This window comes from Neoarius graeffei, chromosome 12 (assembly GCF_027579695.1).
Source record: "Neoarius graeffei isolate fNeoGra1 chromosome 12, fNeoGra1.pri, whole genome shotgun sequence".
NCBI lineage: Eukaryota > Metazoa > Chordata > Actinopteri > Siluriformes > Ariidae > Neoarius > Neoarius graeffei.
The window spans coordinates 77,071,692-77,095,756 of record NC_083580.1 but is presented as its reverse complement, the minus strand read 5'-3'; the positions used below and the strand labels follow the sequence as shown (position 1 = coordinate 77,095,756).

At 41.7% G+C, this 24,065-nt stretch overlaps 1 protein-coding gene across 1 annotated transcript in view; it reads right to left on the bottom strand.

Annotated features, from left to right (window-relative positions):
* Positions 1-23,835, bottom strand: part of pgk1 (phosphoglycerate kinase 1) — a 30,382-nt gene extending 6,547 nt beyond the window's left edge. The window contains exons 1-9 of the mRNA XM_060936447.1: positions 23,672-23,835; positions 19,698-19,748; positions 19,421-19,576; positions 19,147-19,291; positions 12,746-12,849; positions 12,521-12,640; positions 2,178-2,292; positions 1,064-1,243; positions 772-949 (exon numbers count right to left, since the gene is read on the bottom strand). Coding sequence (XP_060792430.1) covers positions 772-949; positions 1,064-1,243; positions 2,178-2,292; positions 12,521-12,640; positions 12,746-12,849; positions 19,147-19,291; positions 19,421-19,576; positions 19,698-19,748; positions 23,672-23,736 — 1,114 coding nt within the window. The 5' untranslated portion in view covers positions 23,737-23,835. The remainder of the gene's footprint in view (positions 1-771; positions 950-1,063; positions 1,244-2,177; positions 2,293-12,520; positions 12,641-12,745; positions 12,850-19,146; positions 19,292-19,420; positions 19,577-19,697; positions 19,749-23,671) is intronic.
* Between the last annotated feature and the right edge of the window lie 230 nt (positions 23,836-24,065).

The window sequence follows — 24,065 nt, the reverse complement described above, 5'->3', positions numbered from 1 at the left end:
AGAGAATATGCTGGAACACTCAATTAGCCATACTCAAATAGTTATACTGGAACATGTCTATTTCCTTTTTATTCCCATGATTAAATGTCAAGTCACTTTGATTACTTTTAATTTTTATCAACTTCCTTTCACTTTTAATCTCATCAAAATCAAGTCAGAGTACTTATTCAGGTCGGATTGATTTACTTCAGAAGATGACCGTTTCAGTTCCAACAGTGTTTCGTTTCTTTTTGTGAATATATCGTGAAATGTTCATTGCATATTCGGAACATGGTGTTTTGGGTGGATGACGACCCTGATTTCATGTTTTGAGCGATAGTTTGTGAGGTTACAACACCCCGACAGCCCCTCAATACCTAGTGGCATGGGCTGCTCGACATTCCATCGCGGCATCGATAATTAATTCGCGCATGTGCAGAACGCTTGTCAAAGATGGCGGCGCCCATCGAAGCAAACTTTGACCATAAATACAGTCAAAATATTGAATTATCAAGCGATAATTGGCCTCAAATGTACCGAACACCAGCAAAATATCGTGAACCCTTATAGATTCACGCGTTTCGAACCGCATCCATGCTAAAATCGTATGAATCCCATATAAACTGAATAGACGGTCGTAGCCTCGTAGTGCTACTGTCAAAAACATAGTGACTACGCACGGATCGTAGTGATTGGCATCTCTGCCCTCACTCTTACGTGGTTACTTTAAAGATTTTGCCGCTCCCGCTCTTTTACTTTGATTACTGTCATTATTCATTAGACACTACTTACCGATGATGGTGATGCAGCCACTTTTGGTCACCTCCACAACTTTGTCCATCAGGTTCTTGGTTCCCTTGGCGAAGTTATCCCACTCAAACACACCAACAGGTCCGTTCCAAACAATCTGCTTAGCTCTGCTCACAGCCTCAGCAAACAGCTTGGAGCTCTCAGGCCCACAGTCCAGACCCTTAATAGGACAAAGAAATTTAGCTTAAAATGTAACACTAATTAAAATTACTATTCATCCATGATTTAAAAAAAAAAAGACTGGAGCTAATTGGCTCTACGGTCAATAACTTACCATCCAACCTGCTGGAATGCCATCAGCCACTGCAGCTGTTCCTGTTGTGGCTCCCTCATCAAACTTGTCTGCAGTTACAAAGTCGACAGGAAGTGTGATCTTGACTCCATTCTTCTCAGCTTTCGCCATCAGGTCCTTGACGATTTTGGATCCTTCCTCGTCAAACAGGGAAGTGCCAATCTGCCGCAATATTTGCACATGAACAAGGAGTTAGAATTGTATCAGTACCAGGTTAGGGTAGTATCTCACTGGGCTACGACAGCCCGCGACTAGTTGGAGACACAACAATTGCGATAAAATATGCGAATTAGCGACAATTTTCACTTGAAATCACACTGAATTGATATTCGGATATTTTACCACAATTGTCGTGTCTCCAACTAGTCGCAGGCTGTCGCAGCCCGGCTTTCCCTCGGCAGGCAGGGAAGTAGAGGAAGCCTCACGGAAAACGACTTGAGAAGGGTTTGCGACGGCTTTGCGACACCAGCGACGCATTTGCGGCTATTTTGAGAGAAATTGTGTTGCACTAATTTTTTGAACACGTTCAAAATTTCAGCAACGAAGGAGCGACACTTTGCGACTCGTGCGAGGAAATTGAGAAGCCCCGCAAAGGTTTCAAGACACTTTTGAAACTCTCTCGCGAAGGACGTTTGCAATTTGTCACAAGCTGTCGCAGCCCAGTGAGATACTGGCTTTAGTGTGGGGGCGGGGCAGGAGAAAATGCAAAGCGAGGACACCGATACCAGAAGTGCTAACATTCTAGCAGGTGGGGGGTGGGGTGGGGGGGGGACTAAAAATTTAACGAAGATTAAATTAGAGGGCGGAGACCACAACTCAACCATTTTCGGTTCTACTGGTTCACAAGACAGGTTTGAGAATTCACAGATCCAAGTTCACCAAGATAAGGTTACTATGAAGCCAAAGTACCTTCTAACCAGAAGTAAACGCGTCTCGTTACATTCCTTCATCTGTCTTTTCTTTGATAACCTCGCCATTCTTTATTTGGCTTTTGTCCGATTGTTGCTCCTGTAAAAGCTGTGAATCTCAACCGCAGATATTGGCACCTCTAGATATACTGTACATCTGAAGACCACTTTTCATTAGCATCCCTCACCTCCATGTTCTTGAGGACCTTGAGGAAGGTGAAGGCCATGCCGCCGCCGATGATCATCTCGTTCACTTTGTCCAGCATGTTGTTGATCAGCTGAATCTTATCTTTCACTTTGGCCCTGCAATGACGACAGCAAGCATGTACGTTCATTAATCACCTTGTTTTGTTGATTAAACTATGGAATTTGTGTGATAGATGGATACAGTGGGGCAAAAAAGTATTTATAGTCAGTCACCAATTGTGCAAGTTCTCCCACTTAAAAAGATGAGAGAGGTCTGTAATTTTCATCATAGGTACACTTCAACTATAAGAGACAAAATGAGAAAAAAAAAATCCAGAAAAATCACTGTCTGATTTTTAAAGAATTTATTTGCAAATTATGGTGGAAAATAAGTATTTGGTCAATAACAAAAGTTCATCTCAATACTTTGTTATATACCCTTTGTTGGCAATGACAGAGGTCAAACGTTTTCTGTAAGTCTTCACAAGGTTTTCACACACTGTTGCTGGTATTTTGGCCCATTCCTCCATGCAGATCTCCTCTAGAGCAGTGATGTTTTGGGGCTGTCGCTGGGCAACACGGACTTTCAACTCCCTCCAAAGATTTTCTATGGGGTTGAGATCTGGAGACTGGCTAGGCCACTCCAGGACCTTGAAATGCTTCTTACGAAGCCACTCCTTCGTTGCCCGGGCGGTGTGTTTGGGATCATTGTCATGCTGAAAAGACCCAGCCACGTTTCATCTTCAATGCCCTTGCTGATGGAAGGTTTTCACTCAATCTCACGATACATGGCCCCATTCATTCTTTCCCTTACACGGATCAGTCGTCCTGGTCCCTTTGCAGAAAAACAGCCCCAAAGCATGATGTTTCCACCCTCATGCTTCACAGTAGGTATGGTGTTCTTTGGATGCAACTCAGCATTCTTTCTCCTCCAAACACGACAAGTTGAGTTTTTACCAAAAAGTTCTATTTTGGTTTCATCTAACCATATGACATTCTCCCAATCCTCTTCTGGATCATCCAAATGCTCTCTAGCAAACTTCAGACGGGCCTGGACATGTACTGGCTTAAGCAGGGGGACACGTCTGGCACTGCAGGATTTGAGTCCCTGGCGGCGTAGTGTGTTACTGATGGTAGCCTTTGTTACTTTGGTCCCAGCTCTCTGCAGGTCATTCACTAGGTCCCCCCGTGTGGTTCTGGGATTTTTGCTCACCGTTCTTGTGATCATTTTGACCCCATGGGGTGAGATCTTGCATGGAGCCCCAGCTCGAGGGAGATTATCAGTGGTCTTGTATGTCTTCCATTTTCTAATAATTGCTCCCACAGTTGATTTCTTCACACCAAGCTGCTTACCTATTGCAGATTCAGTCTTCCCAGCCTGGTGCAGGTCTACAATTTTGTTTCTGGTGTCCTTTGACAGCTCTTTGGTCTTGGCCATAGTGGAGTTTGGAGTGTGACTGTTTGAGGTTGTGGACAGGTGTCTTTTATACTGATAACGAGTTCAAACAGGTGCCATTAATACAGGTAACGAGTGGAGAACAGAGGAGCCTCTTAAAGAAGTTGTTACAGGTCTGTGAGAGCCAGAAATCTTGCTTGTAAAAATACTTATTTTACTGAGGAATTTACCAATTAATTCATTAAAAATCCTACAATGTGATTTCCTGGATTCTTTCCCCCCATTCTATCTCTCATAGTTGAAGTGTACCTATGATGAAAATTACAGGCCTCTCTCATCTTTTTAAGTGGGAGAACTTGCACAATTGGTGACTGATTAAATACTTTTTTGCCCCACTGTAGATAGATAGATAGATAGATAGATAGATAGATAGATAGATAGATAGACCATTGAAAAGTTTGGGGTCACTTTGAAATGTCCTTATTTTTGAAAGAAAAGCACTGTTCTTTTCAATGAAGATCACTTTAAACTAATCAGAAATCCACTCTATACATTGCTAATGTGCTAAATGACTATTCTAGCTGCAAATGTCTGGTTTTTGGTGCAATATCTCCATAGGTGTATAGAGGCCCATTTCCAGCAACTCTCACTCCAGTGTTCTAATGGTACAATGTGTTTGCTCATTGCCTCAGAAGGCTAATGGATGATTAGAAAACCCTTGTACAATCATGTTAGCACAGCTGAAAACAGTTGAGCTCTTTAGAGAAGCTATAAAACTGACCTTCCTTTGAGCAGATTGAGTTTCTGGAGCATCACATTTGTGGGGTCGATTAAATGCTCAAAATGGCCAGAAAAATGTCTTGACTATATTTTCTATTCATTTTACAACTTATGGTGGGAAATAAAAGTGTGACTTTTCATGGAAAACACAAAATTGTCTGGGTGACCCCAAACTTTTGAACGGTAGTGTAGATAGATAGAGAATGACAAAATAAGCAGCCAGAGGACTTCTGTGCCAACAGATGTGTGTGTACATTGTTTGAATGGCTTATCAAGAGGCCATTCCTTTCAGAGAAAGTCAGCAACTGGTAAGAGGCCAAAGTTGGGGGGGGGATGCTGGTGTCATCACTACAAATTCCTAACAGCCAATGAACAGGAAGGGGTATTAAGCAAGGAGAAATGCAGTTGAGGAAAATGGCCTTGCTATGCACCTACTGTACTACTGAGAGATTTTTCAACACGCTGGACTCATGTAGTCAAACAAACTGCCTTAAAATGTCAGAAATTTTGTTGTTTCTCAGAAATACAGTCCTTTCTTTCATCTTCGAGTTGCCTCATTTTAGCTGAAACAGATTGCCCAATTTCAGACTCTAACCTTAGGCCAAAGCACAAGCAGACTATGGGATCTGTGTAGCCCTACACAACCTGCATGGTGCATTACACCAACAAATAGGACACAGTCACACACACACACTGCTGTAACACTTAACAAGATAAGCTGAATCTATTCCTGGATTATCATCACTCATGCTTTCAGAGCAGGAGACCGGAAGCTCAGGTATTCAGCACATCACTACTAGAACAACTATGTATTAGTATACAAGAATCACTAAAGAATAGCAGAGCATACACTCTGTTCATTGGCGTGTCTCATGCTCATACACGAAAACTTGAAGATAAAAGAGTTAAATTGAATACAAGGTGCATCTTTTAACCCTCTGGGCTTGAGATCTTTGCCGGTGAAGCTCTACAGGTTATGAATGAGTACATAAATATCTTCAAGTTTATTATACAAGCACGATACACATAGTAACAGAAACCTAATATTTTACACGTTCCTACGGGCCCACTGCCAAATATATAGTTTTTAAAATTATCCAAATGAGATGAAACACAAAACTTGTCACCTTACTCAAATCACACTGGAGTCAGAACACTGAGTGCGGACTTACGCGTTCATAAAAGACTATTCACACGGTAACAGCACGACAATCACTTTCACTCTTTCGATTGGTTTCTCTTTCATGGTGGGAACGCCCACCGTAAACAGGATAAAACCTGTCAGACATAACTTAGGCTATTTGGAAGTAAAACTTCTTGCGAGATGGCATGCGGATTTTATGCGCTTCGGATGATTGAGGACAGCGGTTCAATTCAATCTTGAGAACCGCGACACTGATGAGCGGTGCCTTTTTTTTTTTTAAACTTCGACTTGATCCAGCCAAAGATCAACTCAAGTAAGAGTAAATATTTTCCTCTATCTATTATAAGCAGATCGGCTGATGCTGTAGTGCATACACAGGAAAAATGGAGGAGCAATTTTTTCCAGAGTTAAAAGTATTTTCTTCAAAAATAGTTAATTTTGCTCTATTTTGAGTTTAGAGAGTAAAATTTGGAGTTGGAGCAAAATTAGAGTAATTGTGTAACAGGAGTTGGTCGTGGCTCTGAACTGAGTAAATAGTACAAGAGTTAAAATTTCAAGACACACTGAATAGAGTCAAATACCAGATAAATGAAGGTGTTGTAAAAATAGAGATGAAAGTGGAGCAAAAAAAACTTGAACTTTTGAAAGTCAAACTAAGATGGGGGGGGGGACATCCCCCGAAAAAAATTAATAACATAACACGCAAAACTCTGCATTCTAGTGCATTTTAAGTTATAACTTTTAAGCCTTTTTCTTTCATGTACATTAATGATTAACATGTCAAAAATATCAAATTTAATTCCCCTAGTTAATGAGTAATTTTCAGGAGTGCATTTAGAAAATGCAGTGATTTTCCTGCTACACAGTTCATTACTTTGGGGGGAAAAAATAAAAATAAAAATCAGACAGTTGAAAGTAAAAACTCAGCAAAATCCCAAAACAGTGCTGTTAAAGTAAAGGTCTGTTATGCCGCTTTTCCACTACAAACGCGGCTGAGCCGTGCTGTGCCGAGTCGAGCTGAGTCGAGCTGAGCGGGGCTGTTGGAGTTGTATTTCGACTACAACCGCGCTGAACCGTGCTGGCTGGAAGTGGGTGGACACATTGGGTGGAGTTAGCGAAAGTGGGTGGACGTCATGTGATGCCGTTAAGCAGCGCAAACAGTGACATCAGTGACAGTGGCGGAACAAGTCAGAGCCGGGCCGGGGGCGGGGCAAATGACCGGGCCCTTTATTAAAGCTTATCATAACATCATTTTAGGCTACAAAATGTCCGCAACTGCGGTGTTTACCAATTTCAACACTACCGGGTGCAACTATGTTATTTAGTACATCAAGTCCTTCAAACGAACATGTAACTCAGAAACAAAAAACATTAGGATACTGTACATGGCTCATAATAAAACATCAATAGCCTATACTGCGCACATTATTTGAAGGGCATACGAATGAGCGCTCAGAGGTTGCAACGCTGACAGGAACAGTCAGAAATAAAAGGAGGGCGGTGCAAACCTCACTGAATGCACTGTGTTTACCAATTTCAACACTCCGGGGTGCAACTATGTTAGTTTGTACATTAAGTCCTTCAAACGAACATGTAACTCAGAAACAAAAAAAAACATTAGGCGACATACTGTACATGGCTCATAATAAAACATCAATAGCCTACTGCGCGCATTATTTGAAGGGCATACGACGAGCCTTGCGCTCTGCGAACTCCTCCACAATGCTCTGTATGTCACTGATTCAGTGAGCTTTTAAGCGGTAGTCTCACGACCCGAATAGTAAACAATAAACATGGAGGACATGGAGTCGTTAGTGTTGCTGGTCTCGGTGCTGTGGCTTGTTGTCACCGACAACGCGGACAGATACTGGCAAGAGCGTATAGATGAGGCGAGGCGCATAAGGCTTCAGAAATTCTCGTAATTCATAATTCTTCTTCTTCCGGGTTTGCGGTGTTTACAGATCCCAGCGCGCTCGCGGGGCGTGTGTGGGCATGTGAGGACACTCCTCCTCACCAATCAGTGCACAGGGGAGTGTCTGCTCACGCCCCCAACCTCAGTCGGCACGGTTTGGCTCGCTTCAGCCCCACTCCAAAACGGTGCGAGTTTTAGGGGCTAAGCAGGGCTGAAACGAGCTGAGTCGTGCTGGTTTTTGGTAGTCGAAACGCGAGCCGTGTCGGGCTGAAGTGAGCTGAAAACGGGTAGTGGAAAAGGGCCATTAGTTTCTAAAGCTTTCAGGTTTCAATGTTGGGGACGTTGAGCCTCGTTTATCAATCTTTTAGTAGAGTTGTGCGTTTGCAGAAGCTAAAGTGAACTGAATATTTCCAATTCAGATTTATGCGAGTTGAAGCCAGTTGTTTACATTAGTTCGTATTGTCCGTAAATTTAAACACACCAATGAATACCAAATTTCTCATATAAATCAGGGGCGTAGCTAGGATTTTTCAGGGTGTGTGTGTGTGTGTGTGTGTGTGTGTGTGTGTGTGTGTGTGTGTCACACACTGACTGGCAGCCTGAGTGCATTATGTAACAAAAAATAAATTACCACTGCTAGTTTTAGGCAGCTTAGAAACCGGCTCTTCCATTATTGCTGTTTCTTCCACGTTTTCTTGATGTTGTGTTCTAGAAACGGCACTAAAACTTAGCTTCAAAGCCACAAAATGCAACTTTGATAGGAAAAAAAAAAAATTATATTATATTATATTATATGAATGTTTTCAAATTCAATGATGGTTTAAAACGTTTATAAACTTTAAGATAACAAATATATCTCGTGAGCGATAATGGAGGTAACCGTAACGATATATTAGATTCCTCCTGACTATCTTTGACAATTTAAGTAAAACGTACCTTTGTGCTTTTTTGTTTTGATGTGCTCCTGGATGTTTCTAGCTCCTCCGTTTCCATAATTGATCATATCTGAGCACAGAATACACACAACCTTTCCCGGCACGTCCACTTTTCGGACGTCAGGCACTTTTCCGTCAGGCACGTCGTCACAGTTTGTGTCCCTATCTGCACGGTAACGCTACTATCGAGCCATGCCCATCGGAAACAGTTCTTTATCCCGTTTGATTTATCGATTTCCCTGGCACGATCCTCATTTTTGCGGTCCAAAACTTTCGCCATATTGGCGAAGTAACTTTGAAAACTAACCAAAATAACTAGAACTTAAGAAGTGATCAAAACCGTGTACGTATAGCTTGTTTCTCCGTGAATTGTAGAAGTGAGATGAAACTAGTGCCAAAACGTTGCCGGAAATTGTCGTGAGTTGTCGTTAGCATAAATATTGAAGAAAGCAAATGACGATTTCCGTTATCACAGCTGCAACTAATTTTGTGATGAGCGTTGCCGAAAGCAGGGATGAGAATGAAAAATATTTAAAAAGTCTGAAAAAAGCCAGAGGTTTGGGGGCCGCAAGCACCCAGCGGGGCCCAGCGGTATAGCCCCAGTAGGGGCCCAGAGGGCGGGAGCTAATGATTTTTGCCTATTTTTTTTTTACCCCAAAACCATTAATTTTATCAGCAAAAAGTTGCAATTTATTTGGAAATAAATTCCCCTTCTTGGTGGACTACCAGGTGAAAATGATTAATATGGGACAAGAGACTTGTTTTTAATCAATTCACATTTGATTTCAAAAAAAAAATATCAATGCACCTTTTAATATAAACGAGCTCTACAGTATTATATTTCTGCATTTTTGCTATTCATGTCTATGAATACTCTAATCCTTTAAAATGAAGTGCAAACCAGAAAAAAGTTCTATCATATAATTCTCTTAAGCTTTCTTCTGATGTTATCATGGTAGCAGGAGGTCTTGCATATTAAGCAGGCAACATTCAACATCACTTATCACTTCCCTTTCAACTGCTGTGTGAACTAACGAGGTTTTATCTGGACAGGATGTTGTGGAATGTAATACATATACCATACGGTCAATCTGAAAATCAAGACGGCTATTTTGAATTAAAGAACAGGCATGTACAATTGGCATTACATATTGGAATTTTTTTTAAAATCAAAAACTAAGTTCATCTCGGCCTAAAAAATTTGGGCAGACGCTCCCGCGCGGCACATGCCAGCAATCCCCCCGTCCCCCTATGAAATGAGCAATAAGTAGGAGAGTTATACACGGTATCATACCTAAAATTTTATCAGAAATATAGATGATACTATGATTCTCCCCAACATGCTACATTAGATAAGCTAACCCCATTTATAAAAGATACACACTTATATATGACGTGGATTTGATATACATGTAATATATATGATGTATATTCATACATTGTTACTTGACGGAAATCTTCAGTAAGTTTGGTCTTTTCATGCCAGCCTGTTGTCGACCTAAATATAATGCACATGAAATGACACTCCTCACCTCAACATGTCCTTTACAATCATTTAAGCCACCATGGGCAATGCTGAAACCACTGCTGCAAACAGTACATCGCGCGAAACTGTCATTATTGTTGACTAGGGGTGGGCGATATATCGAGATTTGCGATATATCGATATGTTTTATGAACACGAAAAAGATTTTGGCATATCATATATCGAGATAATGCTCTAAATTAATACGATTTCGCCACTGTGCTTAATTTCCTTCACTGTGCTATGGTGCTGCCCGCCCCGCCTCCTTCTTGTGTTTGTACCCCCTCCCCTCGCGTGTAGGTGGCGTGTTAACTCATTCAACATGGCGGCGCCCACAGAAAGCCCGGAGGCGGCAGAACTCGTACCAAAAAAAAAGGACAAATGGCTCCATTATATGGAGATATTTTGGTTTTAAACCAGACGAACAACAGAAAGAGGTCTACTGCCGGGAATGCAAGAAATTGGTGGCAACCAAAGCGTCGAGCACCACGAACCTGTTCAACCATTTACAGGTACGCCACAAACTTTTGTACGAGGAGTGTGCCAGGCTGAGAGTTAATGCAGTGAGATGAGTTTGAGTTTTGTTTTTAAGGAAAAGGAAGGCAATATGTATTATTTCTGTAAGTCAAATTAATATTTATGAAATGAGGTTTTTTTTGTGTTACTTAAATGTTTAAGACGCACTTTATAAGAACTGCCTACCCTCAGGTTTTATGTTTGTAATTAAAATAAGGCAATATACTACTTCCTTGGTTTGATAATTCATGTTAAAAATGGTGCACAAGCACTTTGTTACTAGTACCTGTCTACCTCTAGGCACTTGGCTGCCTACCTGTTTGCACTTCAATATATAAAAACAAACAAACAAACAAACAAAAAAAACACACCTTGCTGAATTTGGTGTGTCTGTTTTTTGGGGGTTGTTTTTCCTGCATAGATAGAGATATATATCGTATATCGAGATATAGCAAAAATATATCGAGATATTTTTTTTTCTCCATATTGCCCAGCCCTATTGTTGACCCTTATTAGACAGGGAGATTATTAGACAGGGAGATTATTATTAGACAGGGAGATTCTTTTGTGTAATCTGAGCTGAAGTGGGTTTTGTACTTTGTTTTTTTGGGGCGCGCGCTCTCTCTCTGCCATGCCGATCCTGTAGGCTGCACTGACTCAACTGAAAATGTCGGTCCTCAAGAAAAGAGATAAAAGCCCGCCCATACTGAAAGCTGATTGGGTTACTCAGCAAAATAAGCCAATCAGGATGTTCTTTGTCTAGCATGCGCTACATGAACAGGCACACACGCAGTCTCTCTCTTGCGCTCCGTCATATGCGCACATTCTAAAATGCGCGATGCAGACATTAAATGTTGCGCATGCACGCTCTTGCTCGCTTGCTCTAGATTCCGGGAGATATTCTCCAATTTGCGGGCATCAGGGAGCCGCTATCAATATGCGGGAGACTCCCGGAACTTCCGGGAGACTCGGGATGTCTGCGTTATAAGGTGACCACAGATCGTTAATCATACACACACTCCGAAATTTTCTCAACGGATTTACACGTTTCAGAAAAATGACATTTTCAGCGGGAAAAACTCGGAATTCTGTGGATCCGCGGAAAATACGCATCCCTGTTACCTCTCTTCATGTCGAAAGGAGGAGGAAAGTTTTGCTTGTTTTGACATGGCGAATTATTAACACAAGAGGAAATACTTGTAATTCGCAACTAAAAAAAACTGCAGCTACACTGGCAGCTTGAACATGCTTTCTAGTGCGATTGCGTTGCGCAGAACGGTGTCAGTCCTGCACGCCTTAGCACGTGCACCTGAAGGCGCACCTTCAACAAAGAACACCTGTCTTTAATCAATGAACTATGTTTGGGCTGTTTAAGGACCGCGCCCATGCAAGGACGATGTGAAGTATTATGCCGCGTCTAGGAACGCGAAAAATCCGAACAATAAATTTCTCCATTCGGAAAACCGGAGATTTTCAAGAGTTGTGTCAAATATCCGGATTTCCGGGTAAATCCAGAAGACTTTCATCTAAATAAAAAGCAGCTTTAGAACTGTGTTGTAATGTGTGAAAAAAACATGACCCATTGTGACTTGACTTGATGGGATTAAGAGTTGGCAGTGTGAGGGGTTTTCACTCTTCTCATTGAATGGAATGGAAATTTTTACCCTTCTCATTGAATACCCCTCCCACTGCCAACCCTTTATCCCAAAACAATAGGACATACATTTTTTGATGGCCAGTTAGTTGTCCAAATCAGTGGAGCAGATTTATGTTTTTGGGCTTGATACATTCCTAAGACCAAACAATCACCTCAAGTGACCAAAATGGTTTGTCACAATGGGTAAGGTCATGTTTTTTCATACATTCCAACACAGTTCTAAAACTGCTTTTAACAGCATCTTCATTTATCGTATTTTTTTTTAAGTACAGTCATGACATATATATATATAAATTAGTGTATGTATGTATGTATGTATGTATGTATGTATTTTTGTAGCTGAACTTGTGCTGAATACAAAAAAGGCACGACTTTGAAAATACTGCTTAGATTTGTTAAAATTGGCAACAAAATCAGAGCACGCCAAAATCATTAGAGTGCCAGAAAATACCCTCAAACCCCAGAGGGTTAAACCCTCACCCCCCAAGGATGGCCAGGAATGGTCTCTGTGGCTTCTCCAAGGCCATAGCAAAGTAGTCCAGCTCCTTCTTCATCAAGAAACCTGCAGCTTTCTGAGGCAGATCGACTCCAACCATAGAGCTGTAAGATATTACAACCAATATGAATTCTTCATCAACAGAGTCTTAAGCAATATTAGTTGTTCAGGATGCAATACAGGATTGCAAGGGATGTGAGGAGGCGTACCTGTGTGCTCTGTGTGCTGTTCCGAAGGCATCGTTAACGTAGATGTCGCCCAGTTTGGACAGGGAGGCCCTGAAAGCATTAATCTCTTCCTGGGATGCTTTGGTCTGGGGGCAGAGAAGAGAGAGAAATTAACCTTTAGGAAATGTTTTGTCTGGACACAGGTCAAGTCAAGCTTCATATCAAATTTCACACCAATAGTGCAAACTCTTAGTGGTATATTACGGTTCTGCTAATTTGGACGTATGTAAGCACTTGAACTTGTTGTAGGCTGTCCGCTAGTCACTTAGTTTCCACCACAAATATATCAACAGAACATTTAGGAGTGAAATACAATTATACATTGCTTACTGAAAACATGACACTGATTCCTGCACACCCTGTCCACACTAGGGATTTTGTACCGATACGAAACTACTTTCGTACCGCAACACCTGTCCACACTAGCAACTATACCGGTACTGTAGCGGTATAACTGTATCGGTACGAAACCCACAAATGTATGGGTTTCGTACCGGTACAGTATCGGTACTGTAGCGCTTCGCTGTAGTGTGGACAGATGAAGCGGTTCTGTATCGATACAAATATAACGCGCATGCGCAAAGTCACACACCTCAATCGATGTCTTCGCTGAATAAAATAGTGAAGACCGGAGATTCGTTTCTTTCTTTCTTTCTTTCTTTCTTTCTTTCTTTCTTTCTTTCTTTCTTTCTCAACTGCCTCGCGCGTTTTATACGATTCGACTCAATAAATGACCACCAGAAACACAGACTGTACATTGACAACAAAAAGCACACACACGTTGTTTCATCCGTACGGAAGCCAAGAGAGGCCCTTCATATAATCCAGGGTTCTCCACGAGGGGTTTTAGAGGTGCGTGCCGCCCCCCTTTCAGTGATTCCCGCCCCCGTTTAATTTCTGCCGCCCCTTTACAAAAGGAAGAGACGTCCCTTTGTTTTCTTTGTGACAGACAGCCTTTCTCTGTTGGAGTACCGACAACTCGACAACACCCGAGTGTGAAACTCTGTGTGTGTGTGTGTGTGTGTGTGTGTGTGTAAGAGCGAGCAGCCCCTCCCCCACCCGCTTATAGTGCTTTTCCACTACCAACGCGGCTAAGTTGGGCTGAGCCGTGCCGTGCTGAGTCGAGCTGAGCGGGGCTATTGGCGTTGCATTTCGACTACAACCGCGCTGAACCGTGCTGGCTGGAAGTGGGTGGACACATTGGGTGGCGTTAGCGAAAGTGGGTGGACGTCACGTGATGTCGTTAGGCGGCGCAAACAGTGACATCAGTGACCTTTTAAGCGGTAGTCTCACGACCCGGATAGTAAACAAACATGCAGTTGTTAGTGTTGCTGGTCTTGGTGCTGTGGCTTGTTGTCACCGACAACACCAACAGATACTGGCAAGAGCATATAGATGAGGCGAGGCGCATAATTTGTCGTAATTCTTCTTCTTCCGGGTTTACGGTGGTGGTTCCCAGCGTGCTCGCGGGGCGTGTGTGGGCATGTGAGGACACTCCTCCTCACCAATCAGTGCACAGGGGAGTGTCTCCTCACGCCCCAGCCTCACTCAGCACGGTTTGGCTTGCTTCAGCCTCGCTGCAAAACAGTGCGAGATTTGGGTGCTGAGTGAGGCTGAAGTGAGCCGAGTCGTGCTGCTCGGAGGTAGTTGAAACGCGAGCCGTGTTGGGCTGAAGTGAGCTGAAAAACGGTAGTGGAAAAGGGCCATTAGAGACACAGAAAGGCACACAGAAAGGGCAGTATTTGCTCAGAGTGCACCCTCCAAACAACGGGGATTTACACGAAATCGGAAGGAGATATTCACAAAATTCTTTCACATTGAGTGCCACAAGGCTCTCCTGAACACGTTGATGTAATTTATTTTGTCTGTAGTGTAAAAAATGAGGACGCTAGAGTGAGTTAAAAACAAGTGACTTTTCTGATTTTGCAGTACAAGCGCTGCCACGTTTATAATGGGAGTCTATGGGGAAGCGCGCCTGTCCTCTCCTTACTCTCAGGCTTCTCATTTAAAAACTGTAGGGGTAATCGATAAGGGTCACTAATCTGTAGATCGTTTATTTTAGACATATATCTAGTTATCTGTTCATTAGAAAAATGAGCCGTGTAGTCCGTCGGTTGAAATTGATCCATTTTGTATACGACTGCAACAATATTCAGCTGTGTTGTTGACCGACAAGATGGCGGCGGTTTACATTCCAGCCGGGATTCGGTCACGTGACTGCAAGAGGTCTATAAAACCGTATTAACTATATGCTGACTGGAAAAAATAAATTTTTTTAGAGAGTAAAGTACATTGAAAAGATGTTGTTTTAACTATATTATATAGTTAAAACAACATCTTTTCAATGTACTTTACTCTCTAAAAAAAATTTTTTTTTTCCAGTGGTGCCTGAAATTACATTTCCATTTCAAACAATGTCAGCTTTTGTGGAGCAGTGTGAATATAGTTAATACAAAAACTTTTCTGTTCTTTTTTTGTAGTTTGCTAAATAAAAAAAAATATTTTTTCCAGTTCCATTTCAAACAATGTGTCTGAATATGATGTGTACATGTGTAATGTTTGATGTATGATGTGTTTTGTACCAGTCTAATTGATTCCTCTATTCTAAATGATTACTATTTGAGAGCATTTTATGCAGATTTTATGCAAATGACATGTAAATTTATGCAAATTTGTTTCAAGGTCATCCGATTGACCCCCCACCCCCCTATATTTTCAATCCGTGGAGAACCCTGTAATCCTTTTTTTATTCACCTTGTTATCCCGAGATAACGACAATTAATTCAGGATCTCGAGAAAACAAAACCGTTATTTCGAGATCTCGAGTAAACAGCTGAGAAATGGTTCATTCAGGTGCGCCAAGAGACTTGTGATATGCTGACTTTGGGGCTATTTCTCATTCTGTATAGACGCAACTTTGGTCATTAGAATGTCTGGAATAATTGATCACCTAATAAGGCAATATTTTGATCAGGGGTTGACACAGGGAAAGATTGCATTAAAGGAACAGTCCACCGTACTTCCATAATGAAATATGCTCTTATCTGAATTGAGACGAGCTGCTCCGTACCTGTCCGAGTTTTGCGCGACCTCCCAGTCAGTCAGACGCAGTCAGACGCGCTGTCACTCCTGTTAGCAATGTAGCTAGGCTCAGTATGGCCAATGGTATTTTTTGGGGCTGTAGTTAGATGCGACCAAACTCTTCCGCGTTTTTCCTGTTTACATAGGTTTATATGACCAGTGATATGAAACAAGTTCAGTTACACAAATTGAAACGTAGCGATTTTCTATGCTATGGAAAGTCCGCACTATAATGACAGGCGTACTAACACCTGCGCGCGAAAAAGCACGCAGAAGGTGTTAGTACGCGTGTCATTATAGTGCGGACTTTCCATAGCATAGAAAATCGCTACGTTTCAATTTGTGTAACTGAACTTGTTTCATATCACTGCTCATATAAACCTATGTAAACAGGAAAAACGCGGAAGAGTTTGGTCGCATCTAACTACAGCCCCAAAAAATACCATTGGCCATACTGAGCCTAGCTACATTGCTAACAGGAGTGACAGCGCATCTGACTGCGTCTGACTGACTGGGAGGTCGCGCAAAGCTCGGACAGGTACGGAGCAGCTCGTCTCAATTCAGATAAGAGCATATTTCATTATGGAAGTACGGTGGACTGTTCCTTTAAGTCTTTTAATAAGGGATAATTTCAAAATTAGTCCGCGGCACCTCCGCAGAAGACTGGCCCGGCTTCGTCTCTACCGACGGAAATACAGTGATCCAGCTGAGATCATGAAATTTTTTTGTTTTCTCGAGATCACGGAATAACGGATGCCATATATTCTCGGAAGGAAGTTACTCAGTAACCACGGAAACATTTCGCGCACGCGCATTTCAACTACCGTGGGAAAAAAAACCGCAAACATTTCTCGCTAGTGTGGACAGATGCACTAAACTGTACCGGTATACTTTGTATCGATACAGTTATACCACTTTCGTACCGGTATAAGTGTGAACACAGCAGAAAAGGAAGCCCTCAGAGATCCTCAAATATCCCAAGAGTCTGTAAATGCAGTTTCATCCAGATTTCAATTCCACCTCATTCAAAAAGTTCATGACTTATGAACTCAGCTGAAAGAAAGGTCAATAAAGTACCTAGGAAGTGCTTGGCCCCCATTCCACTGAAGGTCAAATATCCATGAATGTTACTCTCTACCATCCTCTACTTCTAATATACCATCAAATGAACCTTAGAAAGGTCAGGAGTGTGTCTGCATTTCCTCCCCCTCCTTCACCATCTCTCCTTCCCTACAGTGCATTCCAGTCAGGGCTCCACGGACCAGAAAAGCAACACACAGCACATCAGCGGCCTTTCTCCAAATGTCAAAAGGTCAAGCATATAGTGGAGCAACCTCCATGGATCAGTCTCTGCTCTTTGACGGAATGGTGGGTACAAGCTGATGAGGGCTTGTTTAGCTTGTGTTACCAAGTTCTTCTGTCCTTTTTAACTCTGAACTTGACATTTCTTTTTTAAAGGGGTACCAAATATAATATATACAGTTGCTGATGTGACAAAGTAACGTATTCTTAAGTATTCTATCAAATTTATATACTAGAAAACAACGAAATATCTTGGTAATTGTAAATATAATAGTCGGTACGCTAAACGGCACAAGAGTCGCCATTTTTAAAAGACCGTGACGTCAGCCCTACCCACTGCACTAGGAGAGAAGCGTGTAATCATGACGTCGGGCGCATCAAGTGAAAGCGACAGCTCTGTCGAATCATACGAAGAGATCCCGCAAAAGACACGTCTGGAGGATCGTTATGCTTTCCATCGGTCCTGTTATTACACCCGAAAGCAACACACTGTGGCATTGTGTAGCCGATCACTTACAATTCATCCTACTTTCCGATTCACACGTGCTATTCCCAACCTCAATGAGCCAACACAACTGGGCACATACATACGTCATGAGTGTTACGCAGAGAAAATGAACGTGCATTCTGATTGGATAAAATTAATATCATGGCGGGCTGTTCAAACTGCAGAAATAGTTTGCTCGAGCTACTTTCAAAACACTATAACTTTCCAACCTTAGAACAAAAAAACTTTTGTAAGTCTTGAATAAGGTTCGTTAATGTGTGTTTTATTGTTATATTTACTCTATATATTGCCCTCTGTTCCCCTTTAAGATACCCGAACAGAGTGTCATGTCGTCATACTCAGCATAATCTCACACAAAGACCCTGACTACCCACTACAGCTCTTAAAGTCTGGAAGAAACAGCTTCCTAGCTGTGACTTGATTCCATATGTTATGTTGAACTGTTCGAGTGACTTACACCAGCCAACAGCGTTCGAGATACGCAACATTCCTGCCCAATCTAAACAACCCCGACAAAGAACAACAACGAGACTATTGATAGAGAAGCCCAGACTGCATATAAAAACGAAATCTTGTCTGAGGAAGAAACACACTCAAGAATTAAAGAATTCAAAGTTGGTAAAACACCTGCAATATCTGATCTTGTACAAATTCCAACCTGTTCAAAACGAAAATGCTTAACTCCGCCCCCCACCCGAACAAATGATGGGTAGAAAAATAGCAGTGTGAAGACAAAGACAACCACACAGAACGTTTGCTGCTAACAAGCTGATACTATGGACCAAGACAAGCCTCTGGGGACGGGACTTATCTGGTTTTAGAGAGCATTTACATAAATAATCAAAAGTTGTGGCTTGTTATGAATCGTCAAAAATACTTCACTTGTTTTCACCAATGCCCCTTTTCCACCAAAGCAGTTCCAGGGCTGGTTCGGGGCCAGTGTTTAGTTTGGAACCGGGTTTTCTGTTTCCACTGACAAAGAACTGGCTCTGGAGCCAGAAAAACCGGTTCCAGGCTAGCACCAACTCTCTGCTGGGCCAGAGGAAAGAACCGCTTACGTCAGCGGGTGGGGGTGGGAGGGCGGAGTTTTTAAGACCAACAACAATAACAAGACCACGAAAGATCGCCATTTTTAAGTGACGAGAAGCAGCAGCTGTACAAACGCGAAGTCATCCATTATTATTATTGTTGTTGCTGCTGCTTCTTCTTCTTCTTCTGTGTTGTTTTTGCTTTGATATTCGCGCCAAGGTTTATGCAAACGCAGCGATGTAACTGACGTATACAGCGACGTACAGTAACTGACATATACAGCGACATAATGACGTGTCTTCCCTTAGCACCGTGAGCTATGGAAAAGCAAACTGGTTCTCAGCTGGCTCGCAAGTTGAACGAGTTGTGAACCAGCACCGGCCCCAAACCAGCCCTGGAACTGATTTGGTGGAAAAGGGGTAAAAGTCAACACTTGGTCAATTTTATTTTCGGAGGCACTCACTTTGTTTCCTGCAGCATCCTTGCCCTTGCCTTCTTCAGCCACATGGAAGCGCAGATTCTCCAGAAGAATGACAGAACCTGCAGGAGGATCAGCGCAGGCGTGCTCCACTTCTGCACCAACGCAGTCTTTCAGGAACGTAATATTTCTGTAACGGCAAAAAAAATAATCATTATAAATCAACTAATTTCTGCACGTATAATCCCTTCGGTTATCCACAAGTGCATGTTACTCTTATCACCATGATGTACTACAACAGCCTGAACGCCTCGCTTACTTTCCCAGCAGGTTCTTGAGTTCTGCAGCCACAGGCTCCAGAGAGTACTTGTCAGGCATGGGTACACCATCGGGCCGGCCCAAGTGGCTCATCAGCACCACGGATTTGGCTCCGTTGTTTAAACAGTGCTGGATGGAAGGAAGTGCAGCCTTGATCCTGTTTACGAGGATTGCAAAGTCATGCTTTTGATTAACCTTTATTCAATAGCAATTTTAGAAAGCTCAAGAAATAAACAAGGCGATCGATTAGATGGTTAAAAGGTTATCCAGGATTTTACCTCTGGTTGTTTGTAATGGCCTTGTCCTTCATTGGAACATTGAAATCAACCCTGCATGACAGAAATCATATTAGATCTTTAAATCAAGTGCACGTTATGTTATAAACATACTGGGATGAAAAAGAGCAAGCTGAAACGAGGAAATGAACTGCAACAGTGGTGACTGTAATATTCCTTCCTTCCTTCCTTCGTTTTCTGCTCACCATGTACCAGTGTACGATTGTCTACGAAAGGTAATCTTGAAAACATTTTCCATTTTCACTCACTAGGGGTATGAAGGAGCTTGGAACTGACTCACTCCTGTACCAGACTTACAAATTCATAATTTTACTCACTCAGACATGATGAGTGCAACTTTTCCATGATGCAATAATATTCAAATTGAATTTAAAAAAAAAAAAAGTGCAGCAGCACTTGTCATGACGTCACCTTTATTAAAAAAAAAAAAAAAAAAAAAAAAAAAACTTATATGCATCAGAAGGAGTTCCTACAAAACAACACGTACATGAATATCATGGGAAGTTCTTATTTCACAGACTCTTATCCTCATCCATCCATCCATCCATGTTCATCAGTCTTATGGACTTTGCTGGAATGATAGTGATAATGATGTGGCACTGGAACAAGGATCACATCTCTACACTTCAACAAGGAGCTCAAATCCAGCTCCAAATCATAGATCATGGGATCATTAGGGTTCGTGTAAATGCCCTTCTTTGGTACTACAGGAGATGGAAAACCATTCAAGAAGGACTTGACAGGGCTCGACATTAACGGTTGTCCGCTTGTCCGGGACAAGTGATACTTTATGTTGGACAAGTTCATCGTCTCAGTTACTTGTCCGATCGGACAAGTGCCAAAATACGCCGATATTCGGGTTACATATCAAATTTATCAGTTTATTCACATGATTTCCGAAGCATCTCACTCGACATACTGTTTTGATGAATCGCCGGATGTTTCTATTCGGAAAGAGCGATGTGCACATGCGCAATATTCTACTTGCGAAACCGGCCAATACCGCTTGGCCAATGGGGTCAGAACACGCAGAACTCAAGGGTTGATAGATGAAGATGAATAGAAACTTCATTTGTATCCATTCATCTGTGAGTCAACAGAGGTGTGGAGGTTTTCATAAGATATATTATCTTGTCATTTGATAACTAGATTTCAGTGTATAATAATCAGTGATTTACAGTATTAATCAGTCCATGTTGTTATCAGTTGTTTTTATTTGTAGCATTGTTGTTATTTGTTTCTCTTGTCCAAACTAGTGATCGCTCATCAAGTCATAAATTTTATGATAATGTTCCTTTTTGTGATATGTGTTACTGAACTGCAGAGTACTGATTAGGGTGCATCAGTTGCCCCCTAAAAATGAAAAGTTCCTCCGATCATGATGCATTTTTGTTTTTATGTTCCTTTTGGTAAGAAAACACACTGGGTGAAATATTTTGACAAAATTCAGAAGTGTAATGGTGGCACCAGTAGCTCAAAGTTATGGAAAAAGCTGCTATTTTATGACAAAATTTCGATCACTTTTCATGAAACATTATGGCACCTTATAGAGTATACCAAATATCTTAGATCCACATTTTTAGTACATATTCTAAATATATTATCGAGCACAGTTTGAGTTTTAGCTGTTCATTGAATCATTATTCAACTACTTTTAAACAATACAAATGTATTATGAATCACATTAATGCTTCTCAATCCCTTGCAAAGGTTCTTAACATGATCTCTGGCTCACAAGAAATCAATAACTGGAGTCCAACATTGTGATTCAAACCTTACGCGAAAACATAAAATAAGCGTTTTTGGCAAAAAATGAACCTCATGGTGCCACCATTAGACTTTTGAATATGGTCAAAAAATTTTACAGGATGTCTTTATTGGTGAAAAGGAACACCCAAACAAAAAAATGCATCAGATTTTATGAAAGTGAGGGCAACTGATGCACCCTAATACTGATCTGTGTGTGTGTGTGTGTATATGTGTGTATATATATATATATTGCCGCTTTTCCACTACAAACGCGGCTGAGTCGGGCTGAGCCGTGCCGTGCTGAGCGGGGCTGTTGGAGTTGCATTTCGACTACAACCGCGCTGAACCGTGCTGGCTGGAAGTGGGTGGACACATTGGGTGGAGTTAGCGAAAGTGGGTGGACGTCACGTGATGTCGTTAAGCAGCGCAAACAGTGACATCAGTGAGCTTTTAAGCGGTAGTCTCACGACCCGGAGAGTAAACAATAAACATGGAGTCATTAGTGTTGCTGGTCTTGGTGCTGTGGCTTGTTGTCACCGACAACGCCAACAGATACTGGCAAGAGCGTATAGATGAGGCAAGGCGCATAAGGCTTCAGAAATTCTCGTAATTCGTAATTCTTCTTCTTCCGGGTTTACGGTGTTTACAGATCCCAGCGTGCTCGTGGGGCGTGTGTGGGCATGTGAGGACACTCCTCCTCACCAATCAGTGCACAGGGGACTGTCTGCTCACGCCCCCAGCCTCACTCGGCTTGCTTTGGCTCGCTTCAGCCCCACTCCAAAACGGTGCGAGTTTTAGGGGCTAAGCAGGGCTGAAGCGAGCCGAGTCGTGCTGTTCTTTGGTAGTCGAAACGCGAGCCGTGTCGGGCTGAAGTGAGCTGAAAAAGGGTAGTGGAAAAGGGCCATATGAGTGATTCCACGCTTATGGGGACATGAACTTATTTTTTAAAATTCACCTAAAACCATTTCTTTTTTTTACCATCTGGTCACAAAACATGTAATCTTTAATGAATGATATGTTAAAAGATAACTTTAATTTTCTGAGATGTAATAAAAACATATTTATATGCCAAAGTCAGAACGTAACAGAAGTGTTGTGGACATATATATTCTCAATTTTAACAATGTTTTAGCAAATATAATTAATAAACATGTGTAGTAGAATAAACATACACATTCTTTCAATAAGATTAACATGGTATATAGCTAGACTGTAATTAATTTGTAACAGACGCGAGATGGACAATCGTAACAGAAGTAATGTAACAGACATCATTTTGGAACTCATAGGCTTGACTTTGGCATATAAATATGTTTTTATTACATCTCAGAAAATTAAAGTTATCTTTTAACATATTCATTAAAGATTACATGTTTTGTGACCTGATGGTAAAAAAAAGAAATGGTTTTAGGTGAATAAGTTCGTGTCCCCATTTCAGTACCCATAAGCGTGGAATCACTCATATATATATATATATATATATATATATATATATATATATATATATATATAAAATGGTTAGTGTTTCTGGATCTCACAGTATAGTTATTTTGTTCTTAAAATTTTATGCTCATAATTTCTACTCTATTGGAATATATTGCTTCTGAACTTCAGCAGAATAATTGGTGAATTATGGTATCAATCAGTATTGATTACTTTTGATTCATAGATATTATGCATATGCTGTGAATTCGGAAACAAATGCAATAAAGATTGTTGGGTTACAAATGGTTTATTTGTGGGGGGGGTTTTCTCAAATATTTCTTCGGACAAGTAAATTTCCTTTCAACTTGCCCGACAGGACAAGTGGTTTCAAAAGTTAATGTAGAGCCCTGCTTGAGGAGCGTGTTTGAGTTTGGTAGAGATGAGTCAGGGTGGATTTTTTTTCTTCTTCTTCTTCTCCTCCTCTACTCCACATGTACATTGATCACCATCACCACGGGTTACTGCTGGATAGTGAATACAGTAACAGGAGCTATATTACAGGCCTCAATACTCCATAGGAGTGGGTTCATTCTGCTGTTTCATCATCCTTGCTTGTATTTTCCATACACAAACATGAAACTGAGATCCTTAGGAGCCCCAATGGCAGACTGTGGGTTAACTGTTACTCCAAATGCTACATGCTACATCATGACACGGCCGCTTCCTGAGCAAGATCTCACCTGAACCACTCCTCCCGTATGCTACTCTCATCAAAAACTCACCTCATAACTACACGCTTTCCTTTAACGTCCACTTTATCCAGGGTGAGCTTATTTGACAGAGACATCTTGGAAGGTTTCTCTTTCCGGCGCTGACTCTCTGGTTTCCTGTGGCTTACTGCGCGCGCTGAACAGCTCCAATCCCGAATGAGTGTGACCTTAGCTTCGAGCGCACGGAGGCGAAGTGGGCGGGTATGTTTGTGAGAATCCGGTGCTTATTGGTTGATGTCAAGCCCGACAAGGCGGGGATAGTAGAACTTTTTTATTCAGCTATTGGCTGCGCTTGCTGTCTATCAAAAAACTTCACGCAACGTCACATTATTTTTTTATTGGTCGTTCCAGTTATGACTGAAATTATTTTAGAGTGTGATAAATAGTAATTAAACGCCGGAAGAAA